General features: G+C 41.8%; 3 protein-coding genes and 1 long non-coding RNA gene across 5 annotated transcripts; 2 read left to right on the forward strand and 2 right to left on the reverse strand.

The window, feature by feature from the left end:
- Window positions 1-3,408: 3,408 nt before the first annotated feature.
- LOC143899528 (uncharacterized) lies at window positions 3,409-4,830 on the reverse strand. 2 transcript variants are annotated; one of them, XR_013257525.1, is made up of 3 exons: window positions 4,404-4,830; window positions 3,978-4,266; window positions 3,409-3,909 (listed from the first exon to the last, which is right to left on the reverse strand). XR_013257525.1 is itself a non-coding variant. In XM_077409871.1 (2 exons), exons 1-2 carry the CDS (start codon window positions 4,584-4,586, stop codon window positions 4,072-4,074), a joined length of 378 nt encoding a protein of 125 aa, XP_077265997.1. In that variant the 5' UTR covers window positions 4,587-4,830; the 3' UTR covers window positions 3,948-4,071. The 2 variants fall into 2 exon arrangements, 1 of the variants encoding a protein (XP_077265997.1); XM_077409871.1 differs by lacking the exon at window positions 3,409-3,909 and having other exon boundaries at window positions 3,948-4,266.
- Window positions 4,831-10,153: 5,323 nt separating this feature from the next.
- On the reverse strand, window positions 10,154-10,339 carry LOC143899527 (uncharacterized). The gene is made up of 2 exons (XR_013257524.1): window positions 10,268-10,339; window positions 10,154-10,199 (listed from the first exon to the last, which is right to left on the reverse strand). It is a non-coding gene; the product is annotated as an uncharacterized LOC143899527 (long non-coding RNA).
- Window positions 10,340-13,428: 3,089 nt separating this feature from the next.
- LOC143899526 (uncharacterized) lies at window positions 13,429-16,691 on the forward strand. The gene is made up of 2 exons (XM_077409870.1): window positions 13,429-13,985; window positions 14,070-16,691. Exons 1-2 carry the CDS (start codon window positions 13,821-13,823, stop codon window positions 14,379-14,381), a joined length of 477 nt encoding a protein of 158 aa, XP_077265996.1. The 5' UTR covers window positions 13,429-13,820; the 3' UTR covers window positions 14,382-16,691.
- Window positions 16,692-18,813: 2,122 nt separating this feature from the next.
- Window positions 18,814-23,655, forward strand: LOC143899529 (uncharacterized). The gene is made up of 7 exons (XM_077409873.1): window positions 18,814-18,858; window positions 20,046-20,164; window positions 20,268-20,322; window positions 20,412-20,543; window positions 20,747-20,930; window positions 21,125-21,316; window positions 21,503-23,655. The coding sequence occupies exons 1-6, from the start codon at window positions 18,814-18,816 to the stop codon at window positions 21,310-21,312; spliced, it is 723 nt and encodes a 240-aa protein (XP_077265999.1). The 3' UTR covers window positions 21,313-21,316; window positions 21,503-23,655.
- The last annotated feature ends 245 nt before the right edge of the window (window positions 23,656-23,900 follow it).

Consider the following 23,900-nt stretch of genomic DNA (forward strand, 5'->3'; position numbering starts at 1 on the left):
TTCAGTTCTTTAGTTAAGAATACAAAAGTAAAACAAAAATTCAATTTGCTAATTATTTTGATAGGAGAAGTCAAGGCTATGAGGGTCAGACGCAGATCACAGTGCGTAATATCAGAAATAACTGATTTATTCGTCGTTTTGATACATTACCAGAGAGAAGAATGAGAGACGACACGGCCCGGTTTTAGGTGATCCGCGAACGCGATACGCCCTCTGGGATCGACGTAAAACGTGCACATGAACTACGTAGCCACCGTCCACGTTTGGGCCACGGGGTAACACATACGTGCACGATTTAGGTTGCGTTCCGTGCTAATGTCGGTAACGCAAAGTTATTGATTTTTCGTTATGTGAGCGAGCGAGAAGGTATAAGAGTGAGCGAGATGACAATAAGAGCGAGCGAGACAGTAATTGGAGTGAGCGAGATGAGAATAACACATGCAGAAGGCTCGGGGTGGGGATCTGATCGAGGATCGAGCATCGAGTCTTTTCCTTGCGCGCCGTTGTTCTTATCTGGCTCACTCCTGTTACTGTCCTACTCGCTCTTATTAACGAATTAATTACGAACTCATTACTTCTTACAGTACTACTGTGACACTTATATATAATACTGTTTATATGTTGCATCCAGTCGTCCACCGGTCATACTTTTTCTAACGCGACGATGTATGTACACGCATTTTTTTTTTTTTTTTTTTTTTTTTAAGCAGGGGGGGGAAAATGCCTGACGCACACCCGCGTCGGCCGTCCGGCGGGGTAGTGTGAGGCTTGCACCCACTAAAAACCCCTCTCCTTGAAACACAGCACGCTGGACTACAGTTGCCACACGCGGAACTACTCGAGGCATGACATCACGTGAATATAAATAGTTAATAGATTAATATCTTTGCAAAAAAAAAATATATATATGTATATTATTTGGAAATAACTAATTTTTTAAGGCTATGCTATATAAACTATTTATATTTAGCTGATGCGCAATTTAAACATAGAACGCATTTTTAAAAAAAATTTATCAAAAAAAGCAGAAAAAAGATTTGAACTTAGAAGTTTTATTTCAATACTTTGTGTTGCTGTGTTAATGAGCATGACGTAAAGACCACAATCACAGTTGAAATAATTGCATAAATCGTCGACTAACAGGTTTCATCACGGGGAAATATACATAAATGTAGGTTTCCTTTAATAAAAATATCAGTTGTATTTTTGACGTCTTTTATTTCTCATATTTATATTTTACGACGTTTGTTATTGCGAATGATTTATGAAAATCATTGATATATAGTACGTGTGTTATGTTACTTCTTAGTTTTAGTAGTACTCTTTTAGTAGTAATACTTTTAATAGTTTAGTTATTATAGTTGTAAAATAACGTGCGCAACACTTAATATGCTTATGTTAATAGCAGCATATAATAAATCTAAATGTACTTTTTTAAATCTTTATTATAATTTGCATCTTATTACGCATCATTGATAACAAGAAAATGCATGATTTTACAATTTCGTAGCATGATCACATATTACAACTTTTTATATATTCCGTGACAAGACCTGCTAGTCTACGATTTATGCAATTATTTCAATTGTGATTGCGGTCTTCTACATGAAATTGAAAAATTTATGCTTATTTTTCTCATTACTGGAAATTCATACTCGTTGCAAAGTAACATAACTTGCAAACATATATGCCTCTATTGAGACATAATGGATGCAATGTCATGATACAATGTAGAAAGTATTTTTGTCCACAATGACGGAACGATAAGATGCAATAAAACAATAATAGATTTAAAAAAGTATTGTATTTCATATTTTGTACAAAATTAATATGTAAAAAGTATTATTTACATTATATTTTAAAATAATTCTGCGTTCTATATGTTATTTTATTGCTTACTTTTTTACGCTTATGTATTGCAGTTATTTTTATTCTATCTTGCTACAATCTTGTAATTATTTCTTATTTGTTTAACAAATTACTCATTTTTCTGCGGGTATTGCTTGTTTTTATAGCACGATTGTTATATCTCGTGCGAGAGTACAATTTTACCTTCGTCATAAATCGCAACGCTTGCAGTCGATGATTGTAGCACGCATTATTTTTGTCTAGCCATTCACAGTGTTTTTCATTTGTTGCATTTATACATTCATTCGTTATCTTTTCTAGAACTTGCTTTGATGGCCAATAATGTAGCCATATACGATTGAATGTCATTAATTGCGTTTGGACCACTTTTGTAAAAAGATCTGTCGGTCGTATCAATTTCGTTACTGCAGGAGCATCTTCGTCTGCATTTGGATATTCTTGAAATTCTATGTACATCTCATTTTCCGTTGCGTTTTCCATTGGCGTTTTCATCATGCAATGACGACAATTATCGCATTTCGTTTTTCCTACGCTTCGTCGCGCTATATATCCAGCAAAAAATGCAACAGCATTTTGATCATAAATATTTAGTGTTTCAACGTTTTCTGCATTTTCCACATTATCGTATTCTGCAAGAAGTTGCAAATCTTCCATAAATGTTTCATCTTCAGAACTATCGTCACATTGTATGACAGTATGATTTGCATTCAATGAATTTTCTAACGTTTTAACAAGATGACTCGGTGAGTTAATAAGAGACTCAGCTTCAAGGCATTGAACATTGCCTTTATCAGTTGTTGGAATATATCCCGTAGATATTATATGTCTCAGAGAAAGTCGGATCATTCTTGCTGTGGGGTTGGGATTAAATCCTCCGCGTTGTCTTAATTTAGAGAATAAATGTTCAACCGAGTCTTGGTTACATAATCCTGTTGCAAGTTCAAAATTTTCATATCGCCTTGTGAGTTTTTTATATACTTCAAGTATAGCTTGTACAGTTATAATAAAGCCTTTTAAACAAGGAATTTTTGATACTTTGTCCCGCGATGTAGACCATGTTAAGCAACATTTCAGAAAATCTGTTAATAACAATTCAACGTCAGGATTTTTGTGAGACAATGGTAGTTTTCCGCCATGTGTAACTTTTAGACTGTAAGAATTGCAAGCATCTATTACTTTATTCAGATTTTCTGTAAAATCAGCCGTTGCATCCCACGTATCTGTCCGTAATATTTTAGCATTACCAGCAGTTTTTATTGCGGATGCAAACGTATGACTGAATAATTGAAAGGCTCTTTTCACATTCATTGTTTCAAAAGCATTGGGGCGAATATGTGCTTTTGTGATATGAGACAATAAATTGGAACCTCCTTTATTGGCATTATCAATGGTCCATGTAATTTCGAAATCGTCGAATGATGCGATTACTTTTCCATCGCGATACAAATACTTGTGTTTCCTCAGATAGCTCGCCAATCTTTTTACTAAATGTGGAAAATCAAACAATGTGTTTGAGATCGCAAAATTTTAGCATCGCGAGCTGTCCGCGCATGCATGCCAGCAGAAAATTCGGGAAAGTAATATTCGCGTGAATATTACTTTCGAGAATTGTCATGGAAATATTCGGTATAGCATGGATCGTTCGGGATCAACCTTCCAGAAACTTTCACTTTGTTATCAATAATAAAGTCAAACAACAATGCTAGAACAAAGGAACGATCCATGCTATACACAAAGCACTCGAAAACAGGTGACGACCCCGTCGGGTCACCACGCAAACGGTAACGTCAGCTCCATGACGCGAGACTCCAACGGCCAATCACCCTCCCGAAATTCTGAGAAATCTGCAGGGAGGGAGTTTCGCCTCGGAGGAGTTAAAAGGATCGCCGCCGCGCCGCGGGATCGATTTCGCTCGCAAATCACCGCTAGTATCATTACACAATCGCCTTGCTTTACCGCTTATCACCGCTTTTCGCTAACTTAATCGCTATCTCGCCGCTCTCGCCGAGCTAAACTCTGTGCGCGCTCACGGTATTTTGCCTGAAAGGGAAACTCGTGTAAATAACTGTACATATATCGAACATTAAACTTTGTATTTCGGTACTTGCTGTTCCTCTCCGTTTCTTTTGTGGTCGTCCTCTACCGCGCGCTATCTCGCGCTACCGAGCGCTCTCGAACATTTTTGGTCCTTCGAGCCGGATTTTACCGGCACCCGCGAATTCGGGAGTGCTTCCGCAAAGAACGACCGCAGCCATGAGCATGGACCAGAGCGCCTTGCTGAGCACCCAGCACGACATCCACGGCCGCATCTCCCGTTCCATGGACAACCTCCGGAAGCTGGGTGCAGATAAGCTCACCCTCGACGCTGTGAGCACCCGCATTCGCATTCTCGACGACCTGTGGGCAAAATTCGAGTCAAACCATGACCTCATTCGGGCATGTTACGGGCAACTATACAACGAGAGTGAGTACGCAAAAACAGATTTTGTCGACACCGTTGAGAACACGTACGTGCATCAGCATAGTCTGCTTACCGGTCTCGCGAACAAACTGAAACCCGCGACGCCCAGAGTGCCAGCTGGGCCGGTGCAGAACAACGAACACTCTCCTAAGACCTCGTTGCCCCGCATTACGCTGCGCGATTTCTCAGGCGCGTACGAAGACTGGCCGTCGTTTCGTGACCTCTTCCAGTCGGTCATCGGCAAAAATTCCGCCATCTCAAACGTCGAGCGTTTCCACTACCTTCGGTCGTGCGTGAAAGGCACAGCTGAAAAATTAATTCGATCGTTAAACGTAACCGGAGATAATTACGAACGCGCATGGGCGATCTTAGACAAGCATTACGAAAACAAAAGGGAGTTGATACGCTCCAACTTTGCAACGTTCACCGCCGTCGCAAAGATGAAGGGAGATACCGCCGATGAACTTAGCCGAATTTCCAACGCCGCGACGGCCGCTATTAACGCGAGAGTATCGGCAGGCCTATCAAGTCCCACGGGATGGACCTCTTCAACCACTTCGTAATCGAGCTCTTTAATCCGCGTACGCGTCTCGAGTGGGAATCCTCCATCTACGACTCCGTCAATCTACCGGATCACACTGCACTCGCGGATTTTATAACCAAACGTATACTGACACTCAATGCTGCGAAACCGAAACCCGCGTCGAAAGCCACAGAGACACGATCCGCGAAAACTCACGCCGCGAAACGTAGCTTCGATCCACAGTGCGCGTTGTGCAAGGGAAAGCACACCCTAATGACGTGCAATGATTTCAAGGCCAAGCCGGCCAACGAGCGTAAATCTTTCGTCGAGACTAATCGGCTGTGCTACAACTGCCTCGGTAATCACATGATCGCGAAGTGCCAATCGTCAAAAACGTGCCTGACGTGCAAATCTAGGCACCACACAATGCTCCACGAGGCTCAAGTCCCCGCACCGAAACCCGTGGAGCCGACACCCGCAGAAGTCAGCGCACTATCCGCAGTGCGTCAAGAAGAAGATAGCAAGGCCGTTCTTCTGGCAACCGCGCGGGTGATGGTCGCCGACCGCCTTGGAGATCCTCACGCCGTGAGAGCTCTAATCGATCAGGGATCTGAAGTCTCGATTATCTCCGAATCTCTGGCTCAGCAGCTCCGCCTTAAGCGATCGTACTCCGCCGTGTCAATCTTCGGGATCGGCGGCTCAAAATCGGGATCGACCCGCGGGAAGGTGACGGTGAGCATCACCTCCAGCACGACCGGGTCCACAATCTCCGCCGTCGCGTTCGTTCTGCCGCGTCTTTCGCTGTATCAGGGCTCGACTACGAGGCGCGCTCCAGCGTGGCCACACATTCAGGGACTTCCTCTGGCCGACCCGCAGTTCCTGGATAACGATCCAGTCGAGATACTCCTCGGAGCGGAAGTCTGCTCCATCATCTTCGAGGACGGTATCCGCAAAGGCGGGCCTGAGGCGCCCATAGCGCAGAAGACGGTCCTCGGTTGGATCCTCTCGGGGGGCTGTGGTGCAACAGAAGGGCACCGCAGTTCACTTCAATGCACTGCCGACCACGAGCTAGTCGATCTAGTGCGCCGCTTCTGGGAGCAGGAAACCGACGTCTCCGCTCCCGCCGCTCTCACGCCCGAAGAGGAAGAATGCGAGGAGATCTTCGTGCGCACCCACGAACGTACGGCCACCGGACGGTACGTCGTGAGACTCCCGTTCCGGAAAATTCCAACGAGCCTGGCTGAGACTCGCAAGCCGGCGGAGCGCCTGCTGTCCACCATGGAGCGACGATGCGACCGGGACTCGCGGTTCGGTGAGCTCTACCGAGCCTTCATGCAGGAGTATGAAGACCTGCAACACATGACGGAGGCGAGCACCACCGAAGACAACACCACCGGGAAGTGCTACTTACCACACCACGGAGTATTCAAGGAGGCCAGCTCCACCACCAAGCTCAGAGTGGTGTTCAACGGGTCGCAACGCACGAGGTCCGGTGAATCGTTGAACGCTCACTTACACGTTGGAGCCAATCTCTTGCCCGCGCTCGCCGACGTGATCTCGCGTTGGCGCCGGCACCGCGTAGCACTCGTGTCGGACATCAAACAGATGTATCGCCAAATCCTCGTGCACCCTGAAGACCGCGGATTCCAGCGAATCCTATGGAGACGAAAGGCGACCGAGCTACTGCGCGAACTACTTCTGAACACGGTGACGTACGGCCTCGCGTGTTCACCGTTTCTCGCGATCCGGTCACTCATTCAGTTGGCTAACGACGAAAAAGCGCGATATCCGCAGGGCGCCGTCGCACTGCTCGAGGACCGTTACGTCGACGACGTCCAGACAGGGACGGACACAATACCCGGCGCGATCGCGTTGCAAACCGAACTTCGCGAACTTTGCATGGCGGGCGGGTTTCCGCTTCGGAAGTGGTCGTCAAATTTCGAGGAAGCTTTAGCAGGCATTCCCCGGGAACACCGTCTGTTTCAAGAACCGCACTCTTGGCAAAACGAAAGTCAGACCACGTTAGGTCTCCTTTGGTACCCGAGCGAGGACAGCTTCGCGTTCGCGATACACCCGCGCACGATAACTCAGTACACGAAACGACACGTCCTCGCGGAAACCGCACGTCTCTTCGACCCACTGGGATGGCTCGCTCCGGTCATAATCCGCGCCAAGATATTAATTCAGTCTGCATGGCTGCAGCAGCTGGACTGGGATACTCCGCTCCCCTCCGCCGACGCTCACCGCTGGGAGCTCCTCTTCAAGGAACTCCCTTTGCTCGAAGGCCTCCGCGTGAATCGCTGGCTCGGCACTGGCTCCGAGAACCAGCACTTGGAAATACACGGCTTCGCCGACGCATCCGAACGAGGATATGCCGCAGTCGTGTACCTCCGCGTCTCCTCAGACAACCTCCAGGCTGTACACATCCTGGCCGCCAAGAGCAAAGTGGCACCGGTGAAGCAAGTGACACTGGCACGCCTCGAACTGTGTGCCGCCGCGTCACTTTCGAATCTCGCAAAGCACTATCGCAACACTTTAAGTCTGTCCACAGCACCTGTCTTCCTCTGGTCAGACTCTAAGACCACACTGCAGTGGATCCGAGGGCACTCTTCCCGCTGGAAGACCTTCGTCGCAAACCGCGTGGCTCACATCCAGACGCAGATTCCCGACGCTCAATGGCGACACGTCCCAGGGCGGGACAATCCAGCCGACTGCGCCTCGAGGGGGATCGCACCAAGTGAGCTACTGCACCATCCCTTGTGGTGGACGGGTCCAGCCTGGCTCCAGGAGGACCCCTCTCACTGGCCGAACGAGGACTCCGAACTACCCGCAGACCAGATGCCCGAACAACGAGTCGTGGTGCAAGCCGCCACTGAGAAGGCTGAAGTCGAGCCTGACATGCTACTCAGGTTCTCATCCCTGCACCGGCTACTGAGAGTCACGGCCTGGTGCTCTCGATGGCGACACTCCGTCGCCCGCACGACGCTCACGCTTCAACCTGACGAGATAGATGAGGCACTGTTTCTGTGGCTCCGCGTGGTGCAAGGGCTGCACTACGCCGCCGAAGTCACCGCAGTCGCCTTCAACCGCACTGTACCACGGAGGAGCTCACTGGTGCACTTAAATCCATTCCTGGACGACCACGGCGTGTTACGAGCAGGAGGACGCCTGAAGCACGCTCCGCTACCTCACGATGAGAAGCACCCAATGATCGTACCACCATCTTCATGGCTCACTCGATTACTGATCGACTCCTGCCACCGTCGAACGCTGCACGGGGGAGTGCAGCTCACTCTCGGGCTCCTCCGCCTTCGATTCTGGATCCCTCGAGGTCGGACCGTGGTCAAACAGATGCTGCATCGGTGCGTCACGTGCACGCGATGGCGAGCGGCCACACCGCAGCCGCCCATGGGAAATCTTCCTCGAGGACGAGTCACACCAGCGCGCCCGTTCCTCCGGACCGGCTTGGACTACGCCGGCCCCATTCTCATCCGCACGAGCCGGGGACGAGGGCACAAGGCCCACAAGGCCTTCATCGCCGTGTTCGTCTGCCTCAGCTCCAAGGCAGTGCATCTCGACGTGGTCTCCGACTATACGACGGATGCATTTCTAGCTGCATTCCGTCGCTTCACAGCACGTCGAGGCCTCTGCGAGGAGATTTACTCGGACTGCGGCACCAATTTCGTCGGCGCTGACCGGGTTCTCCGAGATATGTTCCGCGCGTCATCCGCCGACGGCCGTCGCATCGCCCATTCTGTCACCTCCGAAGGTGTGAAATGGCACTTTAATCCGCCTGCCGCACCACACTTCGGCGGACTTTGGGAGGCAGCGGTGAAATCCACGAAACATCACCTGCGACGAGTGATCGGAGAGAGCACACTCACTTTCGAGGAAATGTCTACGTTCCTCGCACAAGTCGAAGCCTGCCTGAATTCACGACCGCTGCAGGCTTTATCTGACGACCCGGACGATATTTCCGCACTCACACCGGGGCACTTCCTGATCGGCTCCCCGCTGCTGGCCGTGCCCGAGCCTTCACTCGAAGAGACTGCCGACGGCACGCTATCCCGGTGGCAGCACATTCAGAAAATGCGCGATCACTTCTGGTCTCGATGGTCACGGGAATATATCCACGGGATGACAGCCCGGCCGAAGTGGCACAAAACCGAGGACGTCCCGGACGTGGGAGCCTTGTGCCTCGTACGCTCCGAAAACACTCCGCCGAGTCGATGGCCTCTCGCCCGGATCGTGAGACTGCACCCAGGGGACGACGGCGTGGTCCGCGTTGCAAAGATTCGGACAGCCACCTCAGAGCTCGTGCGCCCGCTGTGCAAGCTCGTGCTACTTCCCTGGATCAAGGACCAGCCGCCGCCGACGGATGCGTGAGCCACTCGACATTCACGATTGTTTAATTGTCGGTCTCGGCCCTCAGCTTATGTTAATCGTCGTTATCGGCCCTCAGCCTATGCTCAATTGTCTTTGTCGGCCCTCGGCCAATGTTTAATTATCTTCGTTGGCCTTCTGCCACTATTCACAGTTCACGTCGTAAAATTACTTTCGCGCATCACTTTCACATACCACGAACTCGCGTTACGCATGTATCGCGAATATTTATGTGTCTTGCTCGGGATCGTCGCGCGTTATGACACTGCGCAGGCGCGCCACGCCGCTGGCGCTCGCCTGCACCACGCGCTGAAATCGCGTTCAGTGAAATCGATCGCATATCGATTCTGTCGACCGCGACGTCAGGCGCCTCATCTAGCGAGGCATCGAACACACCGTCCTGTTTCGTCAAGCATGACGAGGCGGGCGGGATGTTTGAGATCGCAAACTTTAGCATCGCGAGCTGTCCGCGCATGCATGCCAGCAGAAAATTCGGGAAAGTAATATTCGCGTGAATATTATTTTCGAGAATTGTCATGGAAATATTCGGTATAGCATGGATCGTTCGGGATCAACCTTCCAGAAACTTTCACTTTGTTATCAATAATAAAGTCAAACAACAATGCTAGAACAAAGGAACGATCCATGCTATACACAAAGCACTCGAAAACAGGTGACGACCCCGTCGGGTCACCACGCAAACGGTAACGTCAGCTCCATGACGCGAGACTCCGACGGCCAATCACCCTCCCGAAATTCTGAGAAATCTGCAGGGAGGGAGTTTCGCCTCGGAGGAGTTAAAAGGACCGCCGTTGCGCCGCGGGATCGATTTCGCTCGCAAATCACCGCTAGTATCGTTACACAATCGCCTTGCTTTACCGCTTATCACCGCTTTTCGCTAGCTTAATCGCTATATCGCCGCTTTCGCCGAGCTAAACTCTGTGCGCGCTCACGGTATTTTGCCTGAAAGGGAAACTCGTGTAAATAACTGTACATATATCGAACATTAAACTTTGTATTTCGGTACTTGCTGTTCCTCTCCGTTTCTTTTGTGGTCGTCCTCTACCGCGCGCTATCTCGCGCTACCGAGCGCTCTCGAACACAGTGCGTAATATTTTTTTCCATTATGAATAAAAAATGGTTTATCCGAGTTTACGCCAAGTTTTACATAAGCACTCTGATTACTTGAACCTTGATCGCATGTAACGAGTTGCACATCAACACCCGTTTTAATCAGTTCATCTAAACATTCTTTTAATAATGATATTATTTCTTCGGCTTTCATACCTGTACCAGGAAGAAAATATGCTAATGGTTGACGCCTTGGATGACGTGCGTTTATGCTGTCCAAACAAAATACGAATACGTGTTTTGCATCCTCATGTGTTCTTCCTAAAGGCCCTAGGTCTTTAAGTCCTTCTATTTGATCTAAATAGGGTGAATATTCTTGAAACGATTTTATGGACATTTCATCCCACTTCAAAGCACATACTCTTTCTTCTATAGGTATCTTGGAAATTTTCTCCTCCAATTTACGAAATATAAAATCGCAAAATCCTGGTATCATATTATATTCTTCGTTCCATCTTTGAATTGTTCTTTCCGCAGGAAAATTGCAGCCTGCCTTTCGTAAACCACGCAGTGCAGAAGCTGAATAATAATACAGTTGCTTTGAAATATTTTTTCTTCTTCTGTATATGGCGCGTTTGGCGTATGTAATTGCAAATTTATCATTGTTTTCGCAACGGGATGCAATTTCTTCTTTGCCATCACTTCTTGTATGATTTTATTTTGGTTTTTCTTATTTGTACGTTTTACGGGCATTCGTCGATTGCATCTTTGTAAACGTAATTTTAACGTTTTTATTGTCTGGCGTAGACGCATATTTTCACTTGTTAAAGATTTAATTATTATTTGTGCATTACTGTCCTTACCTTTTTTTTTCCTTTTCTGTAATTTCCTTTTCTATGATCTTTGTGTGCGCCGAAACTTTTTCGTACATTGGCGGTTCTTCATGTATCTATTCAATATTATCTTCTTCTTCTCTCTCTCTCTCTCTCTCTCTCTCTGATATATTAAAATATAGTTTCGGTGTCTGGTAGGTTCGCAATGGTGGCCGTTGAACTAAATCCTTCGTTATTTCATTTTTATCTTTTTCAACATTCGCTGATGTTGGCCTTGTAGCGTTTTCATTATTTTCTCTTGTTTCTGTTTCATTTAGTACATTTTCATTTTCAGTCACCTTTACTGATATAGGCATGCTCTCCATCATATTTGTATTCATCATTGTCATATCATTGTCTCCATCATTGCTTTCTTCAGGTAAAGTTATATTCCTGAAAGAAAGAGGAACTGCGCCGCGTTTTAATTTTTTCTTACCTTCTCCCTTGAAAGAATTTTCACTGAAGTGATCTGCACACAAACCGGCACGACGAATAGAACTGGCAGACCACTTTTCCAAACGAGTATTTCCTGAAATAGAATAAATGCAAAATATTACTAGTAAATTTTCTCTTCAGAAATCTTTCGGGATATTTAATTCTTTAGAAGAGAACCTACTATAATAGAGATATGTGAAGCTGACATTCTATTAATATCAAAATAAGAATTACAGTTCCAGTAGTACTTTTTTATATTTTCACAGTTCTCGAGTTATCGTGCCGCGTTTAATATTAAAATAGTAAAACAAAAATGGTTATTGTTTACATTTATGTTTGAAATTACACATATTGGTGGAACTCGAATAGTACTACCCAACCTGGAATCTGGAACTGTTAAAAGTTGTAATATTTATTGTATTCTTGTACTTTAGAGAGGAAAAGCGTCGTGCTAGAGTCGCAAAATTCACAAATTTTTTCATTTTTGTTTTTTCCAAATAACAAATGCAGAACTTTTATTTTTATAAAGAACTCGAGAAGTGTGTCGGTTTGAATTTAAAAACAGTTTTACTGTACAGATGACCAGGCATCCGTTTTATTTTACTTATTTTATTTTACTTATTTTACTCTTTGACAAACCGGTAAAAATTTTTCAACGCAAACTTTTATTATTTTTACTTGCAAATGCAATGTATTATATACGTTTTTTGAAAATACCAAAACATATTAAGTTAATTATAAACGACAGTAAATAAAATTAAAAGTAAGTTATTAATGCCATTGCGGCATGACGCACAGTAACTGAACTATACTACTTGCAGTGATGCGCCATAAAGATACGTCAGACATATAAGATGGTTGTGACCAGTAGCAGAGATAATTCTTCTCTCTGCAGTAGTAACTGCATTAAATAATTATATAATTAAATAAATAACCTTTTCTTAAAAGCAGTAATACAGCCATTGTCACACATTGGATATGTTGATTTATTTTTCCAAATATATCGATAAAAAATATATAAACATATGTACATATACAGTCATTGAAAAAATTATTAGACATTCTAATTGTTATCGAAATGTTACACAATTTCAAATAAGCGTAACGCCGAGAAAAAAAATCGTGCGAAGTTTATTTTCTTTTATTTACAGGGAAAAGTTCAAAGTTGACGATAGTTATGATGGCAATTGCGCAAAAAATTTATTTCACCCCGTAGAGTGCATCAAAAATTGCATTTTTTGGGAGATTAAATACGTTCTTACTTTAGAAAAGATACTGGAATGGGGAAAGGATAAATTCAATTTCAGACATTACCTTTTAAAAAATAGAAGAAATTTTTTTTAATATGATCATTTTTCGCGGAGTTACGCGGAGTTACTAATTTAAAATTGAGTAAAATTTCGATGAAAATTAGGATGCCTATAATTTTGTCAATATCTATATATATATATATATATATATATATATGTATGTATGTATGTATGTATGTATGTATATGTATATGTATGTACGTACGTATGTATGTATTACGTATATTTATGCATGCATGTGCGTCTAATAGTGTAAAAAAACTTACCACTATTACGTATCCATAATTTGTGTCTTGCATCTGTACTTGATGGAAATCGAAATAAATGCGACCCCGTGGAAAAAACACCATTGCGACAATTTTTAAACGCACATTTTTCATATACACTTTCTAAATACTGATCACTCATTTTGCAATTAATTAATTTATGCTCGTATTCGTAAAAGAGTCCTTAATAAGAAATAACTTCTTCTGTATTTTTCTGTATTAAAATTACTACACGTTTTAAAATGCAGAAAAATAAAAAAATAAAAAGTAAAATGAAGCGAAAAAAAGAAACAAAATATTAATACGTACGCTTCAAGAAATAAAATATTAAAAAATAAAAATAAACTTAGTTTGTTGCGCACAAAATGTGCACAAAATTAACGTAATCTAGCCGATAATCTATTAATTGTTGTGTGAACAATTAATGTCAACTGAATTCACTCGAGACAGCGTCTTAGACAATGAAAAATCAGTTTAATATTTCGACTAGTGTACGAATAAAATATACTGATCGCAGCAAATAGTACCAGCTCTGGCAAATGCTTCGAATGGAAAGACTCCACTGTTGTCTATCGCGAAAGAGAAAGAATCTTTTCAAAACAATAAAGAAAGTGTTTTTAAGCGAATCGCATGGCTTCCTCAGAAGGGGGTAAGACGGAGAAGTGGCGCGCGGCAGCGCGTCGTGACTCGCGATATCAACAAGTGAGTCCAGACGTCGCAGTTCGTCATATTGTTCGCCACGTCGCGTGTCATGTGTGCCAACATCGTCTCCGCAGGTCCGCATTTTACGAAGCCGTAAGTGAATAATTATGTATTACATCATTACTGTAATAAGCTCTAATTAATATGTATTAATTTTCAATAATTTTTCTTTTTCAGTTATATTCCCAAGACGCCGAAGAAGACGACGATGTCCACAACGACGGCGGCGTCGACGACAAGCGCGGCGTCGACGGTAACGACGACGACCGCAACGTCGACGGCAACGACGACGACCGCGGCGCCGACGGCAACGACGACGACCACGGCGCCGACGGCAACGACGACGACCGCGGCGTCGACGGCAACGACGACGACCGCGGCGCCGACGGCAACGACGACGACCACGGCGCCGACGGCAACGACGACGACCGCGTCTACGGCGTTGATGACGCCAGCAGCAGACGTTTTCCAATTAAATTTAAGTGTTAAATTTTTAATTACATGGGTGCTTTACAGAAACGACACTGTGAAACACAGTGAGGGTGCGTTCAGAAACGTCACCCGGGTACACTCGGATATACTTGCCTCCCTTTCTATCTCAGTGAGTTAGAAAGAGAGGAAAGTATATCCTAGTGTACCCGGGTAATGTTTTTGAACGTAGCCTGAATCGTTTCATCTTTGTTGTTTGTTGTTAAAAAATGAAATATAATACTCTGTGTTACACAGTATCGTTGCTAGAAAACACCTGTAATTTAAAAAATTAAGTCCTTTATTTATACCCAATTTTTTCATCTCTCGATGACTTTATCCAACACACCTATATCCCAGAATCGATCAATAAGAAAACCAATTCTGAAAGATATCTGTTGGATAAAGTTATCGAGAACTCATCTAGAGGTGAAGAAATCAAGCATTAGTTAGATAAATACTTATATCTGTGCACTGAAAAAAGAAATTATTTGGCTCAACAAATGTTAAATTTGTATATACATTTTGTTGAGTTAAATTTTTTTTTTGTGTATAACTCAGTGCAGTTATAATTATAAAGTTATATTTGTTATACTCATATCATAAATATCATGAACATGCTGTTTCATTATTTTTCTTATTGTTAATGTTTCAGAGCGAACAATTAGGTACAATAATTGCCAAGGCAATAGCTGCCTCTCAAAGAGGTAGGAGAGGGCGAGGACGAGGACGAGGGCGAGGTGGGAGAGGAAGAGGACAAAGTGGAAGAGGAAGAGGACAAGGTGGAAGAGGAAGAGGACAAAGTGGAAGAGGAAGAAGACAAGGTGGAAGAGGAAGAGGACGAGGAAATATTAATTATTATTTTTATTCATAAACTTTTATATATTTCTTTTATTATAATATATTTGATATGATGTAATACAAACATATATTTGTCATTCTAAACCTTTCGGACATAATCCTAATCCTAATCCTAATCTATATATAAAATTCCCTTTGGTATATAGAATGAAAGGAAGGGGTTTTTAGTGGGTGCAAGCCCCACACTACCCCGCCGGACGGCCGACGCGGGTGTGCGTCAGGCATTTTCCCCTCCCTGCTTAAAAAAAAAAAAAAAAAAAAAAACATAAAAAAAAAAAATGCGTGTACATACATCGTCGCGTTAGAAAAAGTATGACCGGTGGACGACTGGATGCAACATATAAACAGTATAATATATAAGTGTCACAGTAGTACTATAAGAAGTAATAAGTTCGTAATTAATTCGTTAATAAGAGCGAGTAGGACAGTAACAGGAGTGAGCCAGATAAGAACAACGGCGCGCAAGGAAAAGACTCGATGCTCGATCCTCGATCAGATCCCCACCCCCGAGCCTTCTGCATGTGTTATTCTCATCTCGCTCACTCCAATTACTGTCTCGCTCGCTCTTATTGTCATCTCGCTCACTCTTATACCTTCTCGCTCGCTCACATAACGAAAAATCAATAACTTTGCGTTACCGACATTAGCACGGAACGCAACCTAAATCGTGCACGTATGTGTTACCCCGTGGCCCAAACGTGGACGGTGGCTACGTAGTTCATGTGCACGTTTTACGTCGATCCCAGAGGGCGTATCGCGTTCGCGGATCACCTAAAACCGGGCCGTGTCGTCTCTCATTCTTCTCTCTGATAATATAAAAGGTCTTGCAAGAAGAGGCATGTCGTAGGCCAACACACCGGCGAGGATTATAACAAAGCACGATTTGACACCGTCACAATATTGCATGTACCAATAGTAAAACCCCGATTTGCCAACGACCAAAGTTCATGAACATGGATTACAATTTGCTCAAAACCGTGACATATGCATGATGCAAAATATCCGTGTCATTTTGAGACGGTGTCAAATCGTGCTTTGTTATAATCCTCGCCGGTGTGTTGACCTATGACATACCTCTTCTTGCAAGACCTTTCATATCATTGCTGTGCATGTGTCGTGTCGATAAAGATCGTCAAGTCTTCTCGCAGAGAGTATTCATTATGTATACATGGCTCTGTATTCCACGTTTTTCAGACCGAATGGTGAGTTTCCTAAGGGATCTTTTTAATATCTCAACATTAATTGAACAAATTTACAGATATGGATCAATTAGTCTATGTTTCTGATACTTTGAATCAGTAAACTCACCATACGGTACGGAGAACGTGTAACTTAATTTCTGTAACTACCGCTGAAGATGGCTCAAAACTGAGCCGAAACGTATACGGATCGATGTAATGTATCAAAACGACGAATAAATCACTTATTTCTGATATTACGCACTGTGATCTGCGTCTGACCCTCATAGCCTTCTCCTATTTTAATCTCGAGTCCTCATATTATTTTATTTATTATTTTGACTTTTCTTTGATAAAATTTTATTATGTTCTTTGAAGAAGTATAAATTCTTTTTTCGAGTACATAATAAAGGCTCTTTCTAAAATTTGTACATTTTAAGACTATTATCAAGAAAATATTCTTGCTTAAAGACAACCGTTACTTACTAAAAAAAAAAAGATAAATTAAGTAATCGCTTTTTTAAGCAGTAGAATTGATATTTTCCTGTGTATGCATGTGCACACATATGTACATACGTACGCACAAAAAAATTTTTTATGTTGTTAGAAAATTTTATTTTTATTTAAAAAAGGCGAGAAACTATCATCGCTTAGGACAGGGGCCCGGCGTTACGCCGCTCGTGCGTAATCATCGCCGCTTGTAGTAAACAACTGCCCGTGCGCCGACCGCGGGGCGGCCGCATCTCGCCGCGCGCTTGGATTTGACGGAGGGCGGGCTAATACGTCGATTTTTAATCGTTAATAACTCGTCAACTATTGCGAAAATTGCAAAATGATACATGACTTTTTGACTCAGTTTGGCTCGCTCTATCTAAATATGAAAAAAGTACCAAGAATTCTAGGGCACCCTGTATATTATATCATATCTATATGTATAAGTCACGTCTGTCTGTCTGTCTGTCTGTCTGTACGCGAACTACTCATTCGTTAGTGGACCAAATTTTTACCAAAAGTATATGAAATAGAGGTAGAATTTCCCGGGGATGAAAATGTCGCGGCCAATTTTTTGTTACCGATTTTTTTAGAAATCGGTTCCGAAATTTTTTCAAATTTTACGAGAATTAATTGACCAAATCTCGAAGAATAATATATGAAGTAAGGGTAGAATGTTTTAGAGAGTGCCATAAAGTGTACAATTTTTCGTTATTGATTTTTTTGGAAACTGGTTACGAAATTTGTCCAATTTTTCGGGAATTAATTGACCGAATCGCAAAGAATTGTATATGAAGTAGGGGTAAAATTTCCCGGAGATTGCCATAAAGTGTATAATTTTTCGTTACCGATCTTTTTGGAAACCGGTTCCAAAATTTTTCCAATTTTTCTGGAAATAATTGACCGAATCTCAAAGAATTGTATATGCTGATTTTTTTGAAACCGCGAGTTTAATTTTTTATTAATGTACTGATTTTCTTATAACGTACGTTTCCGATCTTTGTTTAAAAAAATATACGTGATTTTTTTAAAAATGTACGTTAGAAGACGGTCAGGATGATTTTTTGCTAAGAGCAGCACTAAATTATGAAATAAAGAAAGCTGCAAAGGCAAAAAAAATAAATTTTTTTTTTTATAATTTTCGGGAATTAAATTGTTCATAGGGCGATTCATTTTAAATGAAATATGTTGTATGTAGGATTTGTTACCGATTTTCTGGAAACCGGTTTTTCTAATTTTTCGGGAAATAATTGACCGAATTTCAAAGAGTTTATGAAACAGGTAGAATTTTCCGGCGAGTGCTATAAAGTGTATAATTTTTTGTAACCGATCTTTTTGGAAGCCGGTATCAGAAGTTTTTGAAATTTTGCGGGAATTAATCAGTCACTTTAATTTGTGACTGTCGCGAGCAATTAAGACCGGTTTTTGAAAACCGGTTACGAAATTTTTTCAATTTCTTGGAAAATAACAAGTAGTTCGCCGTCAGACAGACAGACATACAGACGTCAGGTACTTATATATATAGATATAGGGGTAGAAAGAACTAAAAAATGTAATAGAATTAGAAAAATTGCTAATAGTAAAATGGTTTACGATTTTTGTTAAAAAAAATATACGTGATTGCTCCAATTTCCGCATACTTTGAGATATCAAAGTGAATTTTTTATGGATAATTTTTTTAATGGATAATTTTTATGGATAATTTTTTGTTACCGATTTTTAGAAACCGGTTTGGAAATTATTAAAATTTTAAGAAATAATAATTATTAATTGACCGATTTTTTTGAAACCAGTGCCAAAATTTTTAAAATTTTTGGAAGATGTTTAATTTTTTATTAATGGATCAATTTTCTTGAAACCGGTGCCAAAATTTTTCTAATTTTTTGTTGATTTTGGTACCAAAAGTTACTAATTTTATGGAGATGGCTACTATGGGATTGAAAATTTGGTTTTATGGGGTTCTATTGGTGCTTTTAATTAATGAGTGAGTTTTGGGAAAGGGGAATAGATTTTGAGCCCGCGCAAAGCGCGGGCAAAAAATCTAGTATTATATATTATATATTATGTATATTATATATATGTGTATTATAGTCCGTTTCCGGAACATAAGAGGTGACAGGTGTGAGAGTGTGCGTTAGGAAAGGATAGAAAAGTGAGAGTTGAAGGAGGCAAAGGAGGGAGAAAGAGACGGAATGAGGAGGTGTGGAGGTAAGAGAGCAAGGAGGAGGAAGGGTGAGTGGTGGAGTAGCGGGTAGAAAGCAGAGAAGAGTAGAGAAGTGGAGAATCACATAGGCGGATTCGGCACGAACGATAGCGGGAGTAGAGGGGTGTCGCGGTAGGCGACCAGTGCCGCGTGCTCAGCGCGCGGTGAGGCAGGAACGTTGGTGGGAGTAGAGGGACGACTCAACGAGAGATTAGAGACAAAGTAGGACAAGCGAGGCAGGGCATAGAGTATAGGACATAGGGAGAAGTGAATTAGATAGAATAAAGAGTAAGAGGGATAGGCAGAGGTAAGAGCGGCAAATGAAGTCAGGGGAGGAAATAGGAATAGAAAGTGAACAGCAGGGAAATAAAGGGAAGAAGAGAGAAGGCGAAAGGGAGAAAAAAGCGAGAGGCAGGCCAACAAAGGCGGAGGGGCTTGCAAAGCAGAGAGAAAGAACGGATAGCTTAGGTTCTGTCCTGGATCTTATACAGAAAAGGAAAAGGAAAGAAATAGAGGAAGAAGCGACGGCTAGAGCAGAAAAAGAACTGTTGGATCAAGAGACACGGTAGTGTATCGCGCCGAGTACACGCGGAGCGAGACCGACCGTGACTCTTTTACGCGACGCGACGGGTTGCGAGTACCCGAGATGTTGAGATCTCGATAACGAGTGAACGGATCAAGTTCTAAGTAGGCTTGATCGATAGCTTGGGGTCCAATTAGGGGGGGGGGGGTTTCTCTCATAATATTCCGCTACGTGCCCTACGAGCGGAGATATTGCGACGCAAAGTCCAAATGCGAAAATTTATTTTTAAGATACGTCGTTTCCGTCAACCGCTTTTCTTTATAACATACATGTAACAAACAGAGAACGTCACTTTCACTTTTTCGACACTGGCGGCTAGCGGCGTTAGTGTCGCAGTGCAGTGCAGTGCAGACAGTGCGTTCGTTTAGAGCGCTATCCTGTCAGTCAGTTCATCATCTGATCAGTTAACCTATCTCGATCGATCGAGAGACACGGTAGTACGCGCGGAGCGAGACCGATCGTGTGACTCTTTATTACGCGTCGCGAGGTAAGGTGCGACAACGCGCGCATACGCGCGTACGCGAAACGGCAGTAACACCGTAATCGTGCCGGCGATATACTGAATTGAATTGCTTTGTGCTTATCTAAAGATTTCGTATCCCTACATTGGGTGCGTTCAGCCGATACTTCGCTAGCCTAGCAATCGTGAGTAGTCGCTCGTTTTCGCTTGTTTCCTCTCCTTTGACCCAAAGGATTAAAAGGAGAAAAAACGAGCGACTGCTCACGATTGCTAGGCTAGCGGAGTATCGGCTGAACGCACCCATCTACTATCGCTGCCGGAAAAGAAGGTTCTCTACGCTTGGCAGAAAGTGACGACTGACACGTTCGATCCCGACTTCGTTGATCGCAGAAGAGCTCAACTCGAGGTACGTTTCCGATTTGCAATTAAAAAATTTTGTGCGATGAATGATATATAGGCTACGGTCAACGTGATACAAATGCTCTGGAGCGTTCTTCTTCTCCTTCTTTCTTCATTGAAAGAAAAGAGAAGAGGAATGCTTCGAAGCATTTGTAGTGTCACGTTGACCGTAGCCATAATATCATATTAATACATTATTTTATTTTTTAGGTCAAGGATTGCCATTTAAAGCTGGTACGTTTGATGGGGCTGTCAGTATTTCTGCGCTTGTGGTTGTGCTATGCAAGCAAAACTTTGCACAATTCTACAAGACGTTTATATCGTTTCTTATCAACGTTGTATGCATGTCTGTCAAGAAGCGCAAGAGCAGTGTCACAATTCTATCCAGAGAACGGTGAGAACAGGTTGTTGATATTATATATATCTTGATATATAGGCTACGGTCAACGTGATATAAATGCTCTGGAGCGTTCTTCTTCTCCTTCTTTCTTCATTGAAAGAAAAGAGAAGAGGAATGCTTCGATGCATTTGTAGTGTCACGTTGACCATAGCCATAATATCATATTAATACATTATTTTATTTTTTAGGTCAAGGATTGCCATTTAAAGCTGGTACGTTTGATGGGGCTGTCAGTATTTCTGCGCTTGTGGTTGTGCTATGCAAGCAAAACTTTGCACAATCCTACAAGACGTTTATATCGTTTCTTATCAACGTTGTATGCATGTCTGTCAAGAAGCGCAAGAGCAGTGTTACAATTCTATCCAGAGAACGGTGAACAGGTTGTTGATATTATATATATCTTGATGTATAGGCTACGGTCAACGTGATACAAATGCTCTGGAGCGTTCTTCTTCTCCTTCTTTTTTCATTGAAAGAAAAGAGAAGAGGAATGCTTCGAAGCATTTGTAGTGTCACGTTGACCGTATAGCCATAATATCATATTAATACATTATTTTATTTTTTAGGTCAATATGTATAACCGTATCGTATATAATTATATTGTATAATCAGAACCGCTTGCCACCAGTGTCGAAAAAGTGAAAGTGACGTTTCTGATTAAGACGTCATTATATAAGACGTCGGCGTTAGAAGTATATACGTATTCGTATCTTAAAAATAAATTTTCACATTTGGACTTTGCGTCGCAATATCTCCGCTCGTAGGGCACGCAGCGGAATATTATGAGAGAAACCCCCCCCCCCTAATTGGACCTCAAGCTATCGATCAAGCCTACTTAGAACTTGATCCGTTCACTCATCGTTATCGAGATCTCAACATCTCGGGTACTCGCAACCCGTCGCGTCGCGTAAAAGAGTCACGGTCTTAATAATTTATTAAAGGATACATTTTTAAATTGGGGTCCGTTATATGGAAAAACATGCCAATTTTGTGCAGGAAATCTAGTATTTAGAAATGAATTAACGTTGACGAAAGAAATAGTTATCATTCATTTAATTTTGTTCTTGTCACAGGATAATAAATTAGTGAAAATACGACAGACATTTAATTTAACTGGCATATCAACAACTAAGATATCGATAGCGAAACAGCAGTATAAAGTAATGAATACTATATTTCATCAGGGTACATCTATTGAAGATGGTCATTATACAAGTATGTGTAGAGAAAAAACATTTTGGATTGAATTTGATGATGGAAAAATTATAGAAAATAAACGATGGCCTACAGGTGCTAAAGGTATTTATATATTATTTTTGGAAAAAGTTGGTAAGAAATAATTTATACAAGCAACGTAATATACATGCATATTTTACATAAAAGCAATGTCCGGCAATGTGTATATATATATATTTACAACTTCAGACACATTTCTTTATAAGATGTAATTTTTTTCTGTTAAGATTAAGATGCGTAACACTACAAAAAGGCGTGATATCCGTACAAAATTACCTTTTTTAAAAAAAGGTAAAAAAATGCGCCAAGTACACGCATAGTAGTATATATGTATTATGTTGTTACCTCGAAAAAAACAAAGTGGTAGTATTATACCTCGAAATAACACCCTGTACATACTGTTTATACAATGCGTAATATTACAAAAAAGCGTGATATCTGTACAAAATTACTTTTTTTAAAAAAAAGGTAAAGAAAGGCGCCAAGTACACGCATAGTAGTGTATATGTTGTTACCTCGAAAAAAAAACAGTGGTACTATTATACCTCAAAAAAATCTAAGTAACAAGTGGTAGACGTAATCTTTGTATTTTGAAAAATCTCGAAAAAACCTAAGCAGTAGTATCTTTACCTCGAAAAAAACCGAAGTAACAAGTGGTAGACGTAATCTTTTGTATGTATCTCGAAAACTCTCGAAAAAACCTAAGCAGTAGTATCTTTATCGCGAAAAAACCGAAGTAACAAGTGGTAGACGTAATCTTTGTATCTCGAAAAATCTCGAAAAAACTAAACAGTAGTATTTTTATTTCCAAATATGTTGTTACCTTGAAAAAAAAACAGTGGTAGACGTGGTAGTATTATACCTCAAAAAAATCTAAGTAACAAGTGGTAGACGTAATCTTTGTACCTTGAAAAATCTCGAAAAAACCTAAACAGTAGTATTTTTATTTCCAAAAAATTATTACTCAAGTGATACACATCACAAAATTACGTTACCTTATGAAAAATGAGTCGCGCTTCAAGTGATCTATTATTTTATTACAATTACAAAAAAGAAATGATATCTCTTTTTAAATTACAGCGCCAATTACAGAGAACATACATTGAGAAAAAAAATGTGTCAATCCCAAGAAATATTTAGTCCGATACGTTTAGCTAAACATTTTAGTTAGTTAACTAAATATTAGTTGAATTAATTAATTCTTGATTTAAAAAACGAAATAAATTGTTGAAACAATTAATATTTACTTAACTAACTAAAATGTTTAGTTGAACGTACCGAACTAAATATTTCTTGGAATTAACAATTTTTTTTCTCAGTGTATTTTTCGAGATACAAAGATTACCTCTACCACTTGTTACTTAGGTTTTTTTGAGGTACAATATTACCACTGCTTTTCTTCGATTAGAATAAAAGATTGAATCATGAAGAATTACACAGAGGTAACAGTACAAAATACAAATATTTTATTAAAATATTTAAATCCAACAAGGAAATACAAGGTATTTAAATACAAAGTTTATATATGTATTTTAAAAGATTTAATCGCATCGCAAAGAATTACAGAGGTAACAGTACACAAAAAATAAAAATATTTTATTAAATAACATAAATTTTTCTTGTCAAAAAACTTGGCGCTGCTAGCTAGACCTCAAAATTAGGTCAGCCTGGTGTGTGTGTGTGTGTGTGTGTGTGTGTGTGCGTGTGCGTGTGTGGTGTGGTGTAAGG

This window comes from Temnothorax americanus, unplaced genomic scaffold, assembly GCF_048541705.1.
Source record: "Temnothorax americanus isolate GAGA-0224 unplaced genomic scaffold, ASM4854170v1 Scaffold270, whole genome shotgun sequence".
NCBI lineage: Eukaryota > Metazoa > Arthropoda > Insecta > Hymenoptera > Formicidae > Temnothorax > Temnothorax americanus.